Here is a 23904-nt window from a genome sequence, read left to right on the forward strand (position 1 = left end):
AGTAGTGGTAGTATAGTCGAAGTAGTAGTAGTAGAAGTAGCAATAGTAGTAGTAGTAGTAGTAGTAAAAGTAGTAATAGTAGTAGAAGTAGTAGTAGTAGTAGTAGTAGTAGTTGTAGTAGTGGTAGTAGTAGTAATAGTAGTAGTAGTAGTAGTAGTAGAAGAAGTAGTAATAGTAGTAGTATTAGTAGTAGTAGTAGTAGTAGTGGTAGTAGTAGTAATAGTAGTGGTAGTAGTAGTAAAGTCGAAGTAGTAGTAGTAGAAGTAGCAATAGTAGTAGTAAAAGTAGTAGTAGTAGTAGAAGTAGTAGTAGTAGTAGTAGTAGTAGTAGTAGTAGTAGTGGTAGTAGTAATAGTAGTGGTAGTAGTAGTATAGTCGAAGTAGTAGAAGTAGAAGTAGTAGTAGTAGTAGTAGTAGAAATTATAGTATTTGGATGTAGTAGTGGTGTATGTAGTAGTGGTGGAGAGATAAAGAGAAACAGAGAGATGTGATAGAGGGATAGAGACTAAATAGTGGGATGGGAATGCATAAGACGATTTCCGAATTTGGCAAAAGAATAAGTGACAGAAAAATTATATTTCCGGTAAACATTAAAAACTGCAAAATTGGTCTTTCTTTCTTGCTTCATCTTGCCAAAGCGGGCAGCACGGTGTCACCTCACTCGCCCGACGCTTTTCATTGGATAATTAGCTCTAGCTAATTATATATTCATATCGCATGGACCAATCGTGATAGCTTTTGACTTCTCTCCTCACGGAAATGCACGTCATGGATACATTGTCTAATCCGCTGCAAATCCGCCAATACAGGTGCCCGTGTTTGTCGCGCTCTTCACTTGTAAAATCATCAGCATGAATCAAGCTTTAACGAACTGAGGTCTCCGCTGAGCAAGAAATACTTTCAACTAGATAAATCTACATAGACATAGACAAACCTCTCTATCTTTATTTTCATTTCTTCAGATTTTATTATTTTCTTTGCGACATACAAGTTGGTATCATAAGTGAATTCCTTTTCACTTGCTAACGGGGTTTTTCGCATTATAATTATCAGGAGTTTCGTTACTTGATTCGGATTTGATTTACATGCTTTCTGAACGTCTGTCTTAAGAGTAGGCCCTACATATTGTATATTTGCCAGACTTGTCTTTTTTTATATTAACGTCTATGAAAATACTTCGGGGGACTTCTTACCTATTAAAATGGAAAGTTATTCGACACCGTCCAACGACATCATGAATGGAACAATGCTTCCTGAACATGTCACTTCAACCGACATCAATGATTACGGTGCCGACGTCGTCTGGGTTCTACCGGCTTACATCGTCATCATGACCAATGTCTCTATCGCCATCCAAATCACTCTTCTCATCGTGATATTTTTCGGAAATGCTCTGGTCGTGATCCTCGTCGCCAAGAACGAACAGCTGTGGACGATGTCGAACTTTTTCGTAGTCAGTCTCGCGTTCGCCGACGTTCTCGTCTCGTTGTCGATGATCCCAGGGGTGTACCTAACCCTCAATCCTACCTTTGCGAATGGAGTGTACACGTGTCTGCTGGTGTGGTGTCCTATCATATTTTCAACCAGTATATCGTGTCTTTCACTGACCATGATCACACTCGATCGCTACATCAAGGTCGCCCACCCCTACGTCTACCACTCCGTCGGCACGGAGCGCAGTGTCCTTATCGCTATCGTCAGCGTGTGGATCTACAGCATCCTCATCGCCATGGTGCTACCGTTCGCCGGCATCCATTCCCTTGTCCCCGGGCAAGTATTCTGCTTCGAGTTCGGTGCCGTCTTCGATGTCATCCACCTCCATTTCTTCCTCATCGCCAACGGTATCATCCCCTTTATCATTATGATCGTCCTCTACTTTCATCTCTTCATCATAGTCCTACAGAAGATTAAGTCCGATCGTCGCATCATGCCTCAGGCGGGTCATCAGCAAGCAAATCGACCACGTTCTGAGCTCAAGTCGATCAAAACCCTCGTCATCATCCTGGGGTTCACTTGCATCGCGTGGATCCCAAGCAACGCGCTCGTGTTTATTGATCTCTACACGCCCCAGTACGCGCCCGGTCTCGTTCCTCGCACCATCCTGAGCTGGCTCACATACCTCAACAGCGCGGTCAATCCGTTCATCTACGCGCTGCGCAGTGAAACATTCCGCGTCGCCGCGAAGAGAGCATTCTCGATTACGACCGAGACTTCGCTCGTCTGGTGGATAAACAGCGTGCGAGGGAATCCTTCGAGAGTGCACCCTCAGTCGGGGAACAACACGGCGCAGAGTAACGGGAGAGAAGACATCCGCGATGGGTCTGGTAGCGGCGATGACACAAGCGGCTTCCCGTCATCAATGGCTGTTGAATTACCCGATAACAGCAATCGATTGGATATCTTGCCTTGAGCGATCATATTTTTCCTTCAATCGTCCTCTGTTCGCTCAAATTCATCACCACCAATCGATTGGATATCCTGTCTTAAACGATATCAAATATTTCTTGTGACTGTTCCCTTTTCGATCAAATGCATTACCAATAGGCCTACAGGGGCCTGTTGCAGAAAGAGTTGCAATCAATCGCAACTCTAAATATCATGCGCAATTTGATTTTCAACCAATCAACAGCGCGCATTTGGGACTTGCGATTGATTTTTTGACTTGCGTTTAAACGCAACTCTTTCTGCAACAGACCCCTGGTCTAACATCACAGTCACACCAACGAAACCGATTTCAAATCGATTGTCATGCCGTTGGTGATAACGTATATCGCTTTGTCGATTTGGGATCAGTTTCGCCTGTGTGACTGTATCGTCAAACTCGGCGATCGATTCGGAATCGAATTTTATATAAGTATTTTTCTCCCCAGATGGCAGAATTAGTCAGTGAGAAACTTTCTTAATTAATTCTTCTTAATAATACCTAAGGGCCCTGAAACCGGGTTGGCCGTGCTGGGTTCTTTAAACTTTTCAAAATTTCGGGGGGGGGGGGGGGGGCTGCGAACGGCCATGCCCCCACACATTTTGCTGTAAGCATAAACATGACCCTCAAATTCTGATTTAATGCCTGTTTTCAGCCCCCCTCCCCCACTCCTCCCAACACTTTCGGGTCAGTCCACTTTCAATTTTGTTCCGCGGTCCCTGATATGAATTTGTTACAGATATTCACTTCAGCTTTCAGTATCATGTTTCATTAACGGATGGGCAATTCAAAAATTTGATGTGGCTATGTTTGTGATTGATTTGTAAGACGTCGTATTGGAGCACTTCATTCAGTTTCAAAGGGTTGTTAATTGATGATACTCCTTCAATTTCAAATATTTAGAAAAAATGGTACAAGGATAAATATGAGGAGTAAAGATATGCAACATGATGGGCATGATTCAGACAAAATTTATTCATTTATTGAATTAACGTCATTTCATTCAAACAGAAGTCCCATTAGTTTTTCGAGGGGCACTCCACACATAATGAATACTGTAAGTCTACAAAAATGATTACAACGATGAACTACTGGAACAAGATATGCAACATGATGGGCATGATTCACCCGTCGAGCGTTTGGTGTGTGGATAGTAAAATGTGACAACATTACTATGTTATATTTTGTTTAGGACAGTGGGTCGTAAGGAGGTCTCTTAAAGTGTTGATTCTAGAATAGGGTGTTGACAATGGTAAAATAGTAAATTAGCGTAATAGAATGGAAAATTAAAATTCGCTCATTAAACTGTCTGCTCCTGATAACATGTATATATATATATATATATATATATATATATATATTTATTTATATAATAACCTTGATGAACAGTGAGTAACATGGCGATGACGTCACGGTTTGAATATTAATGTTTGCAATGTAAATAGATGAAATAATATGTGACACTGAACGTAAAATGATAATGTAAATTTTTATTCTCCTTTTCTCTTTTTTTTCTTTCCAATGCACATATCTATTCCTATTCATTTCTTTATAATCATTGATTCTTTGATATCTGCGCACAAAATTTTATACAAGATCAGAAGATAAACTGAAAGTAAAAGAAAATAAACAAATGAATATATTAGTAATTTCAGAGATAGAAAAACAAGAATACTTTATTTTAACATTTTCATTTTTATCTAAAAAAAAAAAAAAAAATTACAGTCAACTTTTTTTGGTACAAAACCTGTCCAAGAGAGACAATGACATGTATCTTTGTGAACAGATTTTAGCTTTGCGTGATACAAATTGTACAGATAAAGAAAGGTGTGTTCCTTCTATAAAGAAGTTCGACTAAGCAGGCTTTGCTGTACATTTCGTTGTTCTCCCCCCCCCCTTTTTTTTTTCATTACAAGATGGAAAGTACCGCAGCATGTTGTCAGCAATGTGATGTATTTTTATTTTCTTTCGGTAAAGTCCTGGCAACTTGCTGCGAGATTTTCCATCGTATAAATTTTACAGTTTACAGTCGATTTTTCGAGCTTTATATACCATTACTAAAAAGATCCTTGTGGTCTTTCGTAAATTTTACGCAATTTTCACTGTAAATTTGGTCGGAAAATTACTTTTGCAGTAACGCCAAGGTTTTTGCTGTGTGCCTGTCAAATTCAACACTTCTAGTAACAATGATATAACCAAAGATACCTTGCAGTATTTTTATACCAATATTTATTTTTGTTGATATCACATTATATAATCATGAATGTTTATTATTGTAAATAACCTATACGCAATTGAGATCAATGAGTTAGTCTTGTACACAGACCCTATGATGAATACTCCGTCATGAAAATTTGTGAAATTATACAGATCTGTATAATTACACAAATTTTCATGACGGAGTATTATCATATAGCTTAACGTGCCCATGTTAAAAGCATGAATAATGTCATGAATGTTTCGTATTATTTTCAAACAGAGTCTGGGTTATCATGGTTATTGTGTGTGAATATTTATTATTTTTATTAAAAGAAATATTCAACAAAAAATCTTTAATTTTGTAATTATTGCATTAGATTTCCTTTTAGAGTTCATTTTCTTAGGAAGCATGTACACTATTCATATGTGTCTTATCTTGACTCGATCGTTGTTATTTTTATCCTTGACCTATTTTTTTTAGAAACCAACGTGTTTTCGCCAGAAGATGGAGAAACGCGTGTTCGAAACATCAATACGTAATCTCCCTTAATGTTAATTGTATAATTAATCTAGATTTATAATCTGATAAGTGGGATAATATTCTTAGAGCTTGTCAAATCTCGAAGACGAATATGATGGCTTAATCGAGGGCATGCATTATCAAGAAAGAAACTTTAAGGATTCGAGGTGTCACACGCAGTATAATAGTGGCGTTGATGAGCATGATGAGTAACCTGACGTATTATAAAATAATGTTACGGATCCTAACCAAACGAACGATTGGCTGAATTATATTAAAAATAATGAGCGCAATTTACAAGGCGACATATCGATCTCGTTAGAGGTTTTTTACAGGTGCATTTGTTGATCATTCAAAACATAAAATCGCAGTAATCATAATGTTTTATATATATAAAAAATATAAAAATGACCAAATCAAAAATTGTGACATTTACATAATATCAACAGATAATAGACATATTTCACATGAATATCAAGTACAAATGCAGGGGCTAGCTATCACTAAAAGCCAAATTCTTTGACGAAGAGCAGTCAGGAGATGCTAGAAGCGCACAAGTGATGGGGAGGGAAGGGGGGGGGGGGCAAACAAAATAACGAAGGAACACATAGATTTTATACTCAGATCATTTATAAAAAAAGATTCAAAATTGGTAGGTTTTAAGTTTTAATTATTATCATGTGACCAGTCATTTATTTCATGAAACTCACTTTTATCGGGTATTAGAATAATACAAACTTGTTACCTGTCGAACAGCCCAAACGCCCTCGTCCATGCCTCGGGCATGTTATAACTGTTCCAAAGGTGACTCGTGGTATAATTCTTACTAATGCACCCGACGATGTGTATTATTTGAATACTATAGGTGAAAATGCGATAAACGTCACAGAAAGATATGATATATGTATATGGCCTATTATATCTGTTGTAGATTGATAAGGGCATGGGCTGAATGGATAAAAAAAATAATGAACTTGGGGTATGTGGACGGCACGCACGTTAAGGGAATAAAGGGTCTATATTATAAGCCTACACATAAATAATAAATAATACTATCAGTCGTGTTCGCTTAATAATTACATTACGAAAAACCTTTCTGAAACCGCTGTTCCACTCGGAAGAGCTGTGGTGTAGTGGTTCCGACTCTAGCCTTGTAATCAGAAGGCGATGTGTTCGAGTCCCACCGCGGCCTAGCGTCCTTTCGCAAAGCGTCAATCCATCACACTTTGCCACTCTCCACCCAGGCGCTGTATCCAGTTGGAGGTGAAAGTCAATGTAGCTTGTCATTGGCTACGGATTCGCTGGAATACTCCACGGGTAAAGGAGGGTGTGCATACGTTGTGTGCTGGAATTAATCCGATAACCGAGTAGTAATAAATATGTAAAGTACATTATAAATAACAAGATTATTATGTATAGAAAGTGACTGCCGACATAATTATGTATGACAAGTAGTGCTATCATTCATTTCTATATATCATGTTCGCTACGCTCTCTCCCATAACGATTGAAAATATTTTTTTAGCCGGTGGGGCGGGCTCCAGACACCAATTCCTAGCTGCTTAGTCAGTATTCTCTCCCATCTCCAAGCTCTCCCATGACAGGCCTTATAGTAAATGGCCTCTTTAAAAAAATCATCATGCTTGGAGACTTCATCTTCCAATTTTTTCCCCAAACCGTGTAAAAATGACCAGCTGATAATGATTTTGTGCATGGTCCGCCCCCTTCAAAACCTGTCAGCAAATTCCACGTGTTCAGAAAGGAATAAAGGAAAAACTTTAAAACTTAAAAATGTCATAACTTTCTTATATTACATCCGATTTTGACGGAAATTTTAGTGTTATTCTTGTAGGATTTTTCGTCATTTCACTACTTATACCATGTCGAGGATGACGACTATACACAACTAGCTCTCAGTGCCAAATAAGTAGTTTGGTAGGTTCAGTCGGGCCCTTGAAAATGAAAATAAGGATTATTGTAATAATAAATGTAATTATGAGGATCATCTTACTTCTTACAGCCATATCGATAAGAAAGAGGAGAAAAACATAGTTCGTCGATCCCGTCTCCATCCCAAGAAAATATATTTAAGAATTATTGTTGTTGCCAATAAATCCTTACCTGATTCCCAAGGATCGTATTGACGTAAGTTGTAATATACCTATTTTCTGAGGAACATGTACTTCAGTGTTGATAGCTTTTAAGTTATTCATAACATTTTATCGCCGGTATGGTAATTGCGATGTCGGGTCCATGGTTGTTCCAAATGGAGTAGCCATGGAGATGAAAAGGTTAAGCCTATACCAGATTTCGTTTGCAAGATTCATCAATTTTTTTAATTCGAAACTATAACTAGATGACTTCGATAACTATAACATGTATAACCAGATAACGTTGGTGACTCGGGAAATGAGATCTTTGGCTACTAATGGATTTTTTTTTATTTTGATGAGGGGCGTAAGGCCTCACACGCCTCTACAATTAAAGTATCAAATTAATATATCGCCAAAAGAATGTGATTATTAGCCTGATGCTTTGGGATGACATTTAGCCTTCGAGAATTCCGACGTATAGGTGAGAATGGCCTCCAAAATACATTATTTTGCGATGCAATATTTTTCATTGTCTTAAAATATTATTTACGGCCGGATGTGAGAAGAGAATCAGAAACGTAATCTCGAGGCAAGTATATTAACAATAACGAGAAACGTAATAGAATCCACAAGTGTAGTATATAGGGGAATATTCGAGGCCGATATTTTCATTATCAATATGTTTTTTTTCCATCTCAGACGAGATCAATGCAATTTGAAACCCAACATTCCCGAGACCATTTGACGATTGAAGTCGCGGTTAATAACAATGAATTATGATGGAAAAATGATATTTTTAGAAATCTTTTCATTAATTCTTAATCTTCATTCTGGATGGTTTTGGCTTATATAATTCTTATCATGTCGATGTGATTCTTGATGATTTATGATTAAAAAAACATAGATAAATATAAAGGAGGGCAAATGCCTTCAGTTCATATTATGTTTTTATCTCATAGAAATCAATCAGGTACAAAGAATGTCTTTATTAAAAACGATACTGCAATAGACATACATGTCACCTCTAATAGTGAAAGGGGACCTATACAGGTCGAAAATAATATGATTTGAACAGATAAAGAAAAATAAATTAAAACAATGAGAATTTCATCAAAATTGACAAGGAATAAGGAACACATGACAGTTTTATGAATTGAATTATTTCAGTGGAATATTTCTATACATTACTTCATGAATATTCAATGAGCACATTGATGATGCCATACATGTATATAGCCCCACTTGTTGTTTTGTATTTTATTTTGTATTTGAAATAATGTTTATTCAAATCATGTCTTCAAAGAATTATAAAAAAGGGATTAACAACTGATTTAATGTATTAATATTCATTGTCAAAACTTATATCTTATTACAAGGGAGACAATATGAAAATTTTATGATTTCATGTAATTGATTGTAATCATTTCTTTATTTCAAAGAAAAGCAGCATACAAATAAACAAGGTGAAACAATGAAAGAGTAACAAGCGAAACCAGGTCCATGAACCAAAACTGGTTCAAGGCAGGTTGAAATGTACATAAAAAGTAAATTACAAAGACTTGATTGCAAACAAAAAGCAATCATACAATAAAACTGAGTAGGTGAATTTGCATTAACATAAAAAAATAGCTTTAAATAGAGACTTGCTTACATGAGCAAAGGCACACACAAAAATGGCATCAACAATGGAGCATTCCATACAAAAAAAGAAAACAAATGGGTTGAATATTGGGGGAACTTTAACTTAAAGGTATAGTGTATGATTGGTTGATCTCAGACAAGGGCAATGAATCAATTTTGAAATTATTACATTCATTAAATACCTATATTATTGCTCTATTTTATCACGGAAAAGAAACTTGCATAACTTTTATATTTTAATGATATTGAGGGGTGAAACATATATTATAACAAATCTCGGTTAAACGATATAAGTTTGAACTTTCCTATTGACGCCCTCTCGGGTTAAAAAATAAATTGATATTAGAACACCGTTCGAATCATGCATATTCATTACGACTCATGCATATTGATGAAATACGTCATGGCGCGTGCGCAGTATCAAGAAACCCCCGTATCAACAAAGTGCAGTACTCTGTGTGTGTAGCTGAGTAGAAAGCAAACATCGAACGGTGCGTGCAAGCTCAATGAGCCGATGCTAGCCGGCTAGCGACATGCTTGCGCTCTGCATTAGTTTCAGATATATATCCACTATTTGCGATAGCACACACAGGATAAGAATATTATATTGAGCTATATTCATAAATGTATCGTACGCGTGAAAAAGGATTCAGACACGTTGATTATCTGACGTGAATGACGAAGCAAAGGATTGCCCAATACGGCTTACTTTCGGACTCTTATGTCATGAATCTGAAAGTACTCCAAGACTAAAAGAGATACGAGAATCCCAGAGATGGGCAAGGGCCGAGTTCCGAGTTTGATCTTTATTCATGTGGATTGTAGCTCTTTTCTGCACCTTTCCCTTCATGTATAGCTTCGCGTGATATATATACGGGAACTAGAGCGAGGCACTATAGCGCAGCTCACTGTATGTATACTCTGTATACTGACTCCTTGGCCCTCCCCAAAGGAAAGGGGGAGGGAGGAGAGAGAAGAAAGAAAGAAGTGGATTGGTGAAAGATAACCAGGAGAGCCATCATAAAGGGATATGGATACAACATACCATAATTTGATATTTTGGTGTTTTTTTATCTTTCCTGAATGTTTCAGTCAGTTTCAGATTATTTAGATCCACTCGTTAGTTAGACCAAAAATATTTAAAACTCTAAACAGACGGCCACCACCATTCTGTCTACAGCCAAGCATGAAGGGAAAGGGCGAAGAGAAAAACGATTACTTTCAGAGCAGGTTCTACGATATAAAACAGGGTTTGTTTAATACGGGGTTAAATATAGGCCTATAGTAAAACATAACGAAGATGCAATCATATAGGCCTATAGTAAAACATAACGAATATGCAACCCCAATGCGGGGTTAAATATAGGCCTATAGTAAAACGAAGATGCAATCCCAATGCGGGGTTAAATATAGGCCTATAGTAAAACATAACGAAGATGCAATCCCAATGCGGGGTTAAATATAGGCCTATAGTAAAACATTACGAAGATACAATCCCAATGCAACACTTGACCACTCTTCGTTTGTTTAGATTGAACTCGCGAGGTCAAAAGGTGAGCTGAGAAACCTGTTGATGCGAAGTACGTACGTGTAGTCTACATTGTGTAGACCGTGATAGCATGAATGTGGCCAACGTACGCATCAAGTTGCAAATTTCTGTTATTTCCGTTGCCGAGGTTTTTACCTGACTGCTAAGAAAGCACGAATGCCTGTGAGCAAGCAACCAGGGGACCAACGGCTTAAGGTCGAACAAGCAGAGTAAAGGCGTCATGAGTCAAAAAATGAGGGGGGCAGACATGACGTCAGGGACAAGATTTCTGGGAAAACTCTTATTTTTGCATCCACACAAGAGAGCTTGCATCGAGATATGGAAAAATGAGAAGTTGAGTATTGCGCGGTGCTATGGTCTAGAAACGCTCTACGTATTCAGAGTTGTGATTTCCAGGGCCGACCAGCATGTAGAGTCTTACAACAGAACTTTACAAGGCACGCCGTGGGGCAAAGTGCAACAACGTATGTGAAAGAAGACTAAGCAAACCTGGAGAAGCAGCAAGGTGCAACATGTACAAGGGAATTGTGCATGTACATTACGTCTGCTTTGAAATGTGTACATTTAGTCCATGAGTCGCCGAGTTTTTATGTAGTATGGGGAGGGGGTGGGGGTAGCCTATAATGATATAGTAGGGCGCTTTATACTTTATACAACCATGGACCTATTAGGTCCATGCTATAATCAAACCATCAGCACGACCGGTGGATGGATGACTGAAAGAATGGATGGATAGGCATATATAAATGGATCATCCAATTGATGTATTTTCCCAAGAAATGGATGGTCAAAGAGAAATGGATACAAATGATGCAGCAATAGATAGGGGCACCCCATGGGAGATCAACTTGCTACCCCTTCATAGACAGTAAACAAGTAGAAAGAATTGATAAAAAGATGAAATTTTATAGTAACAAATGAGAGGAAGAAAGGCCTCCGGGAAAGGCCTATACACATACAGAGTGTGCACGAGCAGTTCAACCGTTGAAAAAATGTTAATGACTGCGACATGAGCAGGACAAAGACATTACTTTCCGGCATTACTTGCATCCGGGACTTGCATCTTGATTGGCATAACATTTTAGACTTATTTATCAATGGAATTGTAACTCCCATTTCCCTGCTATAACTATAGGAAAAACGAATGATAACTGTTGTTTTATAGACGTGGAAATTTATGCTTCATATTAGGACCAAAGAGATTCTGGCGTACGTGTCATTATTTCAAAACTCATGCGGGAAAATAATATAATCATTTTTTATGATTGAAAAAAAAGTACCAAGTTCACACTGTCACGATTTTTTTTATTAAAAAAATTAAAAAAGGTTCCAATACAAAATGTTGGTAATTTTCCTACATTTATTCAATTCGACACCTATACCAGAATTCCAGGGGGAGCTGCCTACATGGAAAATAATGCACGCCGCACCCCATTGTAAAATCTTGGGGGTGCTTTGCACCCCCGGTTCCAAGGGCCTTAATTATAATCGCGGAATAATTAATCGTATCAGATCAGTCGAGGCGATCGTATTGATCGTATAAAAGGTTGGAATGGTTCAACTATGTGGTGATGTGGCTTTTTTGCAGGATTTTTTTTCCATTTATTGGAATAATATACAAAACAAATTTACAATGCTTGAGACATGATCATAATACAAGTGACAATCGTATATGTAGTGACTGGAAAAATACAATATATAAAAAAATATATATATAATGAGTAAAATGCATAGGCAAACTATATACAGTAAGCAAATATGTGCTTGAAGCATATAGCAGCCAAAATAAAAATGAAATTTCGAAACGAGACAAAAATAAAATTGTTATTTTGGGGCAAGCCCCATCTGGCGAGGTTTAATGGGTATACGCTTTTTCTGATCATGGACCCTGATGTACTTAATTTATGATGATGTAATGCACGGTTCCATGACATTTGCTCCGGCGACAATTGCTCCGATGGAAAATCTACACATTAAGCAAAACATAAAACCTAACGTCCAAAACTAAATAAACCCTAATCGTAATCATTACAATATTCTGAACTGCCGATGAAAATATAATATTTTGCCTTTATGGGTGTTTTACAACTCCAGGGGGATCAATGAGAATACAGTAATAGTTCTGAATACGCACTGAGAGAAGTGAAGGCCGGGGGGGGGGGGGGCACTTCCATTGACGAGTGGATACCATGCGCGACCATGGGGTCTCGAAAAGCACCCAAACACGTATTTTCCATATTCTGAAACTGCACCCCTTAACAGGTATTGGCGTCTCAAACCGACCCATAACAAGTATTGGAAACAAAACGATACTCTTGGCAAGTATTCCCGAAATGAACCCCTAAACAAGTACAGCGATATTTTATTGTCGGGTCCGTCGGTCGTTGGTTTTACCTTTACACATCATTATTTTGGTTTAGTACGGCCCCACCTTCCACAACTCGCGCAAGTCGGACTCTAAACACGTAGTGTTGGGGCAAAAAGGACATCCTTTATAAAACATTTTAATTTTGTTTCATCATCCCCGAAAATATGACCCTAAACACGTAGCTTTCCTAGCAACATAGATACCCTTTTTTCAATATTTTTGTGTTTTTGACAAAAAGACATCCTTCTTACGTGTTTTTTGGGTCGCGCATGGTATCCACTCGTCAATGTAAGTGCCCCCCCCCCCCGGAGTGAAGGCAAAGCGGTCATGGAGCATGCAAGCAAACGAGTAATTATAATTCCTTGAATAGTCATACCATAATAAAGTTGGAGAGGATAATATTGAAATAAATAGAAAAATAACATTAAAAAATGCGAACATAAGGAATACACACAACCCCCAACCCAAGACTAGGAATTGTGTAAACATCGAAAAATACAGAAAGATGTTAGGAACCATGCTTGAACTATTCATGAATACAACCATTGGCGTAAATAATAAACGTAAAATATATGAATTAAGGGGCCAGATATATGTGTCGGGCACAAATCATTTTTTATCGGTGATAGATTTTGACATAATATTCAGATATTAGTTCTCCTTCTCGCTTTCTTTTTGTATTGGCCGTGACAAATTTGGGAATCCATATAGCCCCAATCCTTCCCCATTATTTTGAACGCCACTGATTTCAACTGGATATCGTCAAAAAATATTGATTGATTGATTTTATTTCGCAAGTCACCATAATATATATACAGTAGCATTAAAAACAACAGGCTTACACAGGATGACCCACGAAAGCTCTAAAGCTATTTTCCAGTGGGGAAATAGGCTTTACCTTGTAAATAAATATTACCTTGGAAATAAGCTTTACCTTGTAAATAAATATTTACAAGGTAGTCAAACTGACAGCAGATGCAGCGTGTAAACAAAGTATGAATTTCATTACATGATAATAATAAAATGATTGTTACTGCGACGCATTGCGCGCATTAATTGTGACGTAATTAGTGTAATTTTAATCTTGATTGCTGCGTCATGGTTGCCATGTATATTTGCGCATAATAATAATATTAATAATCATAATAGTTGCGCGCGTGTTATAAATAATTGTCATTGTTTCAGTATTAACGTTAAAAGGAAAAAGGCTGTGTCAAGTATACAGAAAGAAACAGAAAGCCATATTTGGTAAGTTCGATTACTTTTATTGGATTATTAATTGCACTCTGTTATTACCAAATATTTATTATGAGAATAATGATGAATCGATGTTGTTTTAATGTGAATGATGATGATTAACTAAATTATGTAAATATGAATCTAATGTGTAAACGAGAAGATAATATGTCTGTGTATTTATGATTCTTGTATATCTGTTCTATAATTTTCAGAATGTTATCTGCAACGCTTAATCTACAAAATAATTCTTCTGATCAAAATCGACAATCATCTATTATTAAAGAGTTTTTGTAAATCGTATATGAAACTCGTCCTGTCATTCGTCGTATATTATTGGAAACTCTTCTTGTATAGAGGCAGCCACAATAACATTCAAATTAAGCATCAAGCTGAATAACATTAAAAAAGCTGACAATGGACATGATGGAGAGAAAAGATAAGCATGATAAGGAAGAATGCGGATCTCTCAAGTCAAAGTGCAGTTCCACGAGGACCGGAGTAAGTCTAGCGGTCTCTGTAGAGCTGGAAATGTTGGAGTTAAAAAAGAAGGCCGCCGCCATGCAAGCAAAATTGTCTTTCAAAGAAAAGGAAAAGAAAGTAAAGGAAATGGAAAGAAAAGCCAAGATGGCACAAGAAGCATACGAAGAGATGCAAGATGCATTAGTCTGCGAGATAGAACTCGCAGAAAACGAAGCTAAGTTAGAAGTGCTGGAAGAATTTGGATTGGAGAAATCATCCCTATTGGAAGGACTTGATGTCAATAAAGAAGCTGATATGGATAGATTTCTGAAGTCATGCGAGGCAGATGTAACGCCTCCTCCAAATCTTGTAGCGGGGCAGTCGCCGCAGAATTTCCAAGTACCTTCTACCCAACAGTCAGGATGGGAGCAGATTGCCAAATCACTGGAAAGATGTGTTACTCAGCTCGGCAACGTAAGTCTCCAACAATGTGCCGCTAATCAGGAAATGTCGGCATCTCTTCAGCTACCTAAGATAGACATTCCCATCTTTAATGGAGACCCCATGACCTACCCAATGTGGAAGCATGCATTCATAAGTATGATAGATAGCAAGCCAATGGGATCTACCACCAAGTTGATGTACCTGAATAATTATGTAACAGGAAAACCAAAGGATGTCGTCCAGCATTTCATGCTGATAGGAAGTGAAGATGGCTATGAAAGAGCGATGAGTCTCATAAGTGAGAGATATGGAAATCCAAGCATCGTTAGCACAGCCTACATGAATAAACTTGCCGCCTGGCCAAAGATAGGACCGAAGGATTCAAACGGTTTGATGGAGCTCGCAGATTTCCTAGGAAAAGTAAAGGCAGCAAAGCAATCAGTAAAATCTCTTGGAATCTTAGATTATCCACAGGAGAATGCCAAACTTCTAGAGAAATTGCCTGTATATCTCGAAGGAAGATGGAGAGATGAGATTGACCGTCAGAGAGAAAACATCGACCAACAAGAATATCCATCATTCTCAAAGTTTGAAGAGTTTGTGAGAAGGGCAGCTAACAAGGCCAACATCCCTGAACTTGCAGGCCTCAGAGAAACCTCGAGAAGTCTTGGAGCATTGGGTCCTAAAGCAAGAACATTCGCTACAGATGGAAGGAGGGTAAAATCGGAATGGTCGAAAAATGGAAGCTATGCAAACTGTCCTTGGTGTAAGGAAGACCATACCCTAGATGAATGTGATGATTTCGTCACCAAGCCTATGTATGACCGGAAGGCATTTTTCTTCAAGCGGAGACTGTGCATGGGATGTGGGATGACAGATAGTCATCGTATCAAGGAGTGCCAAGATCGACGATCGTGCAAGGAATGTGGGGGTAGCCATCTGTCCTGTCTACACTATGCTACAAAGAAGACTGAGCATGCAGGGTTTGCCAACTGTACTACAGTATGCTCAATCCAGGATCAAAACGGCAGAGATCATAGTATGATTGTACCAGTCTGGGTGAGACATCAAGAAAATCCAAGTAAAGAGTGCCGTGTGTATGCAGTGCTTGATGATCAGTCAAATGTAAGCTTCATGTCAGAGAAACTGCGTGACAAACTCGGCGTAAAGGGAGCTTCAACAAATCTGCAGCTGACAACAATGCATGGAAGTTCTAACATCGAAAGTAAGAAAATCAAGGGTCTGGAGATACAAGACTATAATAAGGAGCATGTAATTCAACTACCAGTGGCCTTTGCAAGACAGGAAATACCAGCCAGCAGGTCACAAATACCCAAGAAGGAGGTGGTAAATCACTGGCCTCATCTTCGTCAAGTTGCGGATGAAATGATACCCTATGATAGAAACATTGATGTGTCACTCTTGATCGGAAATGATTGCCCAAGAGCTATCCGGCCTCGACAAGTAATCACTGGAGGGGAGGATGATCCCTATGCTCAAAAATCTCTCCTAGGTTGGGGAATTATTGGAAAAGTCTGCCTGACATCTGAAAGTTCAGGTGCTGTTGTTTGCAACAAAGCTACAAGTTGTGAGAGCGAGAAGTTTGCAGTCCCGTCAACAGCGAAAGAAATCCTCTGCCCGCAGAAAGTCATTGCGATTCTCGAGAAGGACTTTGCTGATGAAAACATGGGAGGGCAGTCTATCTCAATGGAGGACAAGAAGTTCCTGCGAATCATGGAGAAAGGAATAAGGAAACGACCAGACGGACATTATGAGATGCCCCCCCCCCCCTCAAGACGCCTAACACATCGCTACCATACAATCGCAAAGTAGCAGAGAACCGATGGAAACAACTAAATGCCAGGTTTAGAAGGAACCCAAAGTTTATGGAAGACTACATAGAATTCATGAAAGATGTGCTTGAAACATGTGCTGAAAGGGCTCCCTCTAGCTACAAACAAGGAAAGGTAAACTATGTACCCCATACTGGTGTCTATCATCCCAAAAAGCCAGGGAAAATACGTGTGGTCTTTGATTGCTCAGCAAAGTGTGAAGGAATCTCACTCAATGACAACCTCCTACAAGGACCAGACTTGACTAATGGCTTAGTTGGAGTACTGTGCAGGTTCCGCCAAGAAGAAGTTGCTGTCGTTGGAGACATCAAAGGAATGTTTCACCAATTCTTCGTGTCGGAGGAAGATCGGGACCTTCTCCGTTTCTTGTGGTGGGAAGATGGTGACCCAAACAAAAACGTGATCGAATACAGGATGAAGGTTCACCTATTCGGCGCTACTAGCTCACCTGGATGTGCTAACTATGGCTTCAAGAAAGCAGCAGATGATGGCGAAGCTGAGTTTGGGTCCAATGCAGCTTCATATATTCGAGATGACTTCTATGTCGACGACGGACTTAAGTCAGTTGCAACCCCAGATGAAGCCGTGAGTGTCATGAAAGCAAGTCAAGCAATCTGCAGTAAAGCTGGACTGAGATTACACAAGATAATGTCTAACAATAAGGAGGTTCTGCAGAGTTTTCCTATCGAAGACAGAGCTAAGGGTATTGCTGACTTGGACCTAGAAGTTGATCCACTACCAATAGAGAGAGCATTAGGTGTATTCTGGTGCGTGGAAAGTGATACATTGCAGTTCCGAATTGAGCTTAAAGATCGCCCTCTTACTAGACGGGGAGTTCTATCCACTGTTGGCTCAATTTATGACCCTATCGGCCTTGCAAGTCCAGTGACTCTGAGAGGAAAACAGATTCTCCAGGACCTCTGCAGAAGGAAACTTGATTGGGACAGCCCCTTACCCGATGACGTCAGACCACAGTGGGAGAAATGGAGATCTGAAATAAGTGAACTCGAGAAACTTAACGTCCCAAGATGTTACAAGCCTCCAAACTTCGGCAAGGTAAAGTGTACAGAGTTACATCACTTTTCAGATGCAAGTTTTGATGGTTACGGACAGTGCTCTTATCTTCGCCTGGTGAATGAAGAGGACAAAGTGTGTTGCTCTCTTGTGACAGCCAAATCAAGAGTAACCCCACTCAGACAAATGACTATTCCTAGACTCGAACTGACGGCTGCCACTGTATCAGCAAAGATGAGTACATTTATAAGGAAAGAATTGACAGTGGCTAAACCTCAAGAATTCTTCTGGACAGATAGTCAAGTGGTCTTGGGTTACATTCGTAACGAAGCAAGGAGATTCCATGTCTTCGTGGCAAATAGGGTGCAACAGATACATGACGAATCAAACCCCAAAAGATGGTTCTATGTGAACACAGAAGACAACCCTGCTGATGAGGCGTCTCGAGGGATGACAGCAAAGGAGCTCGTTGAAAGTAGCCGCTGGCTGGTTGGACCGAAGTTTCTTCATGAGAAAGGAGAATTCAAGATTCCTATAGAGCAGTATAAAGCCAGCTGTGAGAAAGATGACCCAGAAGTTAGACATGTGTCGACTTTGTCTACATTGACTGCTAGAGCCAACCACTTCGAGATTAGTCGCCTCCAGCATATCTCAAGCTGGCAACGTGCCAAGAGAGTGGTAGCACTATGTATGATGTTCAAAAGTAAACTACGAAAGAGAGAAGTGAAGAGGAAGACAAGCCCTAAATTGAACCGTCCACTCAAACGTGTTATCTTGACGGTTGCAGAAGTCGATGCAGCAGAAACTGAAATAATCCGAAACTTGCAGATAGAACCTTTTCGTGACGAATTGATGATACTTCGCAACTTAGGCTCTGGTGAGCAAAAGGACAGACAGACAGCAAGGAAGAGAAACAGTGAAATCAAGCCAATCAGTTCTCTATATCGTCTAGATCCATATATTGGCAGTGATGGTATCATGCGAGTTGGTGGACGAATTGACAAAGCTGCCGTACCTGACGAAATCAAGCATCCCGTCATCATGCCGAGAAATTCTCATATGACGACATTGCTCATAAGACACAAGCATGAGCAGGTTAACCACATGGGAAGAGGAATCACACATAACCAACTGAGACAAAATGGATACTGGGTGATTGGTGGTTCTTCTGTAGTTTCCAGTATCATATCAAAGTGTGTCTTGTGCAGAAAAATGAGAGGACCATTGCAGCAACAGAAGATGGCAGATCTGCCAAAAGATCGCCTAGGACCGGCACCCCCATTCACATATTGTGCTGTGGATTACTTTGGACCTTTCAACATCAAAGAAAAAAGAAGTATTGTGAAAAGATATGGAGTACTTTTCACTTGTATGGCATCAAGAGCCATTCATCTAGAAGCAGCAAATAGTCTCACAAGCAGTAGCTTCATCAACTGCCTCCGGCGGTTCCTCACTCGTCGTGGACCAGTCAGACAGATCAGATCTGATAGAGGGACGGCTTTCGTTGGCGCTAGAAACGAGTTGCGGGAAGCAATGAGAGAGTTGGACCAGGAATCTATCCAGACGTATCTACTTGAGAATGGAGTTGATTGGATACCCTTCCAGATGAACACGCCGAGTGCATCTCACATGGGAGGAGTTTGGGAGCGCCAGATTGGTACAGTACGCAGAGTCCTTGAACCCCTCCTCATTAGTTCAGGGTCACAACTAGATGATGAATCCTTCCAGACGTTCCTTACTGAAGTAGAGTCAGTTGTCAATTCCAGACCACTGTCTACAGCTAATCTATGTGCAGGAGATGCCCCTGAACCGTTGACCCCGAACCATCTGCTAACCATGAAGGCAAAAGTTGTGATGCCTCCCCCAGGCAAGTTTCAGCGAGAAGACGTATATGCTCGGAAGTGGTGGCGTCGTGTGCAGTATCTAGCGAACGAATTCTGGAGTAGATGGAAGCGTGAATATCTCCAAGACATCCAAACAAGACAGAAGTGGGTCCATCCAAAGCGTGACCTCGCGATAGGCGACATCGTCATTGTAAAAGACTGCAGCGATACTCGAAGTCAGTGGCCACTAGGAAGAGTGACAGAAGCCTACAAATGTGATGACGGTCGAGTTCGTAAAGTGAAACTAATCATGGCTGATCGCGATCTTCGAAAAGACGGTAAACGTAAGCATGAGCCTAGATTTTTGGAAAGACCCATACATAAGCTCGTTTTGATCCTAGCAGATGACTAGATTTGTTCTTAATGTGATACTGACACTATAACAGAAAGAGACTGCTTTTCACATGGGCAAGTATAATCCACGCGAAAGACATTTAGGGATTCCCCCGCAAGGAGCCAAACACAAGAACAATTAGACTGTTATATTATTATCGTTTATTTCTATATCAATGGGCAATGAGCAGATTGATATGCAAAGTTATTGATAGCTTGGAAAATTGTTTCTGTGCTATTTGAATATGTGATCTTTTATTTTGTCTTGTTCAACCAAATGAGCGAAACATTGCTTATATTGCAGTGTGCATTTTTTGGCATTATACATATACAAATTTAATATATTATCTTCTTGATGTTTCAAGAATCAAATTGGATCAAAAGAAATGCATTTGAAAAGAAAAAAAAGGCTTGCTATATTTTCAGATATCGTTCAAAATATTGTATTATGCATTCTTTTATTTATCATTTTATGATTTGATCGTAGAGTTTTGACCTGAATTTGCTTTCGAACGCTTGAAACTTCGATAATATATTAAAATTATTCACTTATCAAACTGTGATGAGAGCATGCAAGCATAATATTAAAGCATGAATACTTTATTGTTTATTGATATTTTTAATAGTGGTTTATAGTGTTATTATTTTTATGCAAGCGCTATATATATTTCTAATTGAAGTTTATAAGTATATATAAGTAACTGTTTTGGATAATCAGTTAAAGGAGCCATGTTACTGCGACGCATTGCGCGCATTAATTGTGACGTAATTAGTGTAATTTTAATCTTGATTGCTGCGTCATGGTTGCCATGTATATTTGCGCATAATAATAATATTAATAATCATAATAGTTGCGCGCGTGTTATAAATAATTGTCATTGTTTCAGTATTAACGTTAAAAGGAAAAAGGCTGTGTCAAGTATACAGAAAGAAACAGAAAGCCATATTTGGTAAGTTCGATTACTTTTATTGGATTATTAATTGCACTCTGTTATTACCAAATATTTATTATGAGAATAATGATGAATCGATGTTGTTTTAATGTGAATGATGATGATTAACTAAATTATGTAAATATGAATCTAATGTGTAAACGAGAAGATAATATGTCTGTGTATTTATGATTCTTGTATATCTGTTCTATAATTTTCAGAATGTTATCTGCAACGCTTAATCTACAAAATAATTCTTCTGATCAAAATCGACAATCATCTATTATTAAAGAGTTTTTGTAAATCGTATATGAAACTCGTCCTGTCATTCGTCGTATATTATTGGAAACTCTTCTTGTATAGAGGCAGCCACAATGATAATTACGTAATGTCATGGGTGGTGAAACAAGGATGGGACGTTTTGTAATTCGCTACGCAGGCTTTTGATAGTAAAGCTGATGAAATACAGGGTTGAAAGTAAAATAATGAGAAAGACTGAAATGAAACGATCTATTCAAAATATAAATTCCATGAAAGAGAAGCGATTCAAACAGAGTATTATATTGCGTTTACATTCCCTTTGATTCATATTATTTTGATTCCCTTTCAATAATCTACTTCTTTCTTTATTTCTTCTCTCTCCTCCATGCCCCCCTTCCCTTTCTTGGGGCGGCGGGGGATGGGGGGGGGGTATCGGATATGAGAAAGCCTGCAGTTTAGGTGTTATGGCACACTCGGACAAGTTCAATTTAGTGGCCTAGTAGGTCCATTAGTAAATTGCCAAGTCGTCGACTGCCAAGTGCCAACTTGCACTCACCACATGGTCTGATTTAATTTAGTCCATATCCATTCCGTCCATCAATATTTCGTCGAACAACTATTTGGTCCAGTATCCAATTCATTTTCATTCATTTTGCACAATAGCACGTTGTCCAATTAGACCAAATGGTATATGGACTGAATGGCTATTGGACCAACTGGTTACTAGACGATAGTGGATGAACATAATTATGGTAGACTTTAATGATAGTAGGCGAGTTGGCAATTTGACGATTTGGCATCAGACGAAATGGAAGTAAACTGATCTGATCCATGGACTTATATAGTATCACACCGGTATAGATAAAGAGGTACAAAAGTGGAAACGATGCCCGACGGACATGCGCATATCCAGGATTTTGCACCACGAGGGGGTCACTATTTTTGCGCCCCTGTGAACTTTTCGGAAAATTGCACCCCGACCCGACCACTCAGGCAATCAAAGTGCCTAAATGCATTTTGAATTGTCTTATTCCACAACCACGTGAAAAAGGCAATCGAAGACCATTTTTTTTAATGTGTCCATAGTGTGTCCATGTAAAAAAAGATCAAAGTTGTATCCACTTCTTGAAAAGAATAAATGCGACCAGAAAGCATAGAATTTTTAAGCGTTTTGGGGTTTCAATTTAGTTCAACTTTTCATCAGAGTGGTAGACCATACTAAAATTATGTGCGGGAGCTGTAATTTCTTAACCGGGGCTAGATCCAGCTTTCGCCAATAGGGGAGGGGGATATTTTCATCTGTTTTCCGATCAAACATTTTACGCTTTTTGCAATCGTGAACATGATATGTATATGAATTATTTAAACAATTATTATTGATACGAGCGCGAAACGTGAGCTGAATTTTTTTTATATTCTGACCTAAAATTTGAGGGAAAAAAAATCTATGAGCACTTTTGGCAATCAAGAACAGGATGGGTATCTATCAACATTTTATGCGATCACGAAGTGCGAACTGACAATTTTTGAATTCCCAATCCAACACTGGACATCATAAGCACTTTTTATAACCATGAACAGGATGGGTATATAGCTAAATAATTAATGCGAGCGCTAAGCGCGAGTTCAAATTTTTTGATATTCTGACCTCGTAAATGTGTGCGAGTGCGAAGCGCGAGCTTAAAAAGTGATTGATATTTTGACCTAAAATGTGGACATTCTCAGCACTTTTGGTAATCATGAATAGGATTGTCATCTAACTAAACATTGATGCGTCCGCAAAGAGCGAGATGAAATTTTTTTCATATTCTTACCTAAAATTTGGACATTTGAGTAAGCATTTTCGGTTATCATGAAAAGGATGATCAGTAACAAAACAGTTTATGCGAGCGCGAAGCGCGAGCTGAATAAAAATCTATATATTTTGATACAAAGTCAGACATTCTAAGCACTTATCTTACCATGAACAGGATCGCCACCTTACTAAACAATTAATGCGAAGAGTAGGATGAATTTGTTTTTATATTCTGATCTAAAATTAGGACTTTCTAGGCACTTTTGGTAATCATGAACATGATTGGTAATTGATGGGAGCAAACATGAGTTTGGCACCCCCTCCCCTCCCTAGGTAAATTGAACCTGAATTTGATGCACCGAGACAAATATCAAATTGGCGTGTGGTGAATATCCATTCGGCACCCCCTAGGTTGAACATCAATTCGGCGCCCCTATATGTCAAACAGCAACTCGACAACCGTATATAGGAAAAATAATTATTCGGCGCCACATCCCCAAGGTTAAACATCATTTCGGTGCCCTTCGGTGCCCCTATGTCGAACATCTATACGGCGCCCCGAGGTAAAACATTAATTCGCCCCCCCCCCTAGGATGAAGATCAATTTGGCACATCCTATAGGTCGAACATCAATTCGGCGCCCCTAAGCAAAACATAAATTCGGCACCCGCTATATACATACTCTAGGTTGAACATCAATTCGGCGCATCCACCCCCCCCCCCATGTCAAACAGCAATTCGTCAACCCCTTTTCTTTCCTTCCCTTTTCTCCCTATTTTGGCGCCCCCGAATACGCGCATGGTAGAGCTACGGATATAGAGAAATAAGGACAAAGATGTAATGGAAATATAAAAACTCTTGAAATACTTTACGTTTTCTAGGCAAACAAGAATCCAAACT

General features: G+C 39.0%; 3 protein-coding genes across 3 annotated transcripts; all 3 read left to right on the forward strand.

The window, feature by feature from the left end:
* Positions 1-1200: 1200 nt before the first annotated feature.
* LOC129282921 (adenosine receptor A1-like) lies at positions 1201-2456 on the forward strand. The gene has a single exon (XM_064114750.1). It carries the CDS (start codon positions 1201-1203, stop codon positions 2407-2409), a length of 1209 nt encoding a protein of 402 aa, XP_063970820.1. The 3' UTR covers positions 2410-2456.
* An 11997-nt stretch (positions 2457-14453) lies between these two features.
* On the forward strand, positions 14454-16766 carry LOC135157811 (uncharacterized). Its single transcript, XM_064114751.1, has one exon. The coding sequence runs from the start codon at positions 14454-14456 to the stop codon at positions 16764-16766; it is 2313 nt and encodes a 770-aa protein (XP_063970821.1).
* A 53-nt stretch (positions 16767-16819) lies between these two features.
* Positions 16820-20035, forward strand: LOC135157812 (uncharacterized). Its single transcript, XM_064114752.1, has one exon. The coding sequence runs from the start codon at positions 16820-16822 to the stop codon at positions 20033-20035; it is 3216 nt and encodes a 1071-aa protein (XP_063970822.1).
* The last annotated feature ends 3869 nt before the right edge of the window (positions 20036-23904 follow it).

The sequence above is a fragment of the Lytechinus pictus genome, unplaced genomic scaffold, assembly GCF_037042905.1.
Source record: "Lytechinus pictus isolate F3 Inbred unplaced genomic scaffold, Lp3.0 scaffold_20, whole genome shotgun sequence".
Classification (NCBI taxonomy): Eukaryota; Metazoa; Echinodermata; class Echinoidea; order Temnopleuroida; family Toxopneustidae; genus Lytechinus; species Lytechinus pictus.

Excerpts from the sequence above, each read along its gene's own strand:
- LOC129282921 (XM_064114750.1), top strand. The coding sequence starts at position 1,201 with ATGGAAAGTTATTCGACACCGTCCAACGACATCATGAATGGAACAATG.
- LOC135157811 (XM_064114751.1), top strand. The coding sequence starts at position 14,454 with ATGGAGAGAAAAGATAAGCATGATAAGGAAGAATGCGGATCTCTCAAG.
- LOC135157812 (XM_064114752.1), top strand. The coding sequence starts at position 16,820 with ATGGAAGACTACATAGAATTCATGAAAGATGTGCTTGAAACATGTGCT.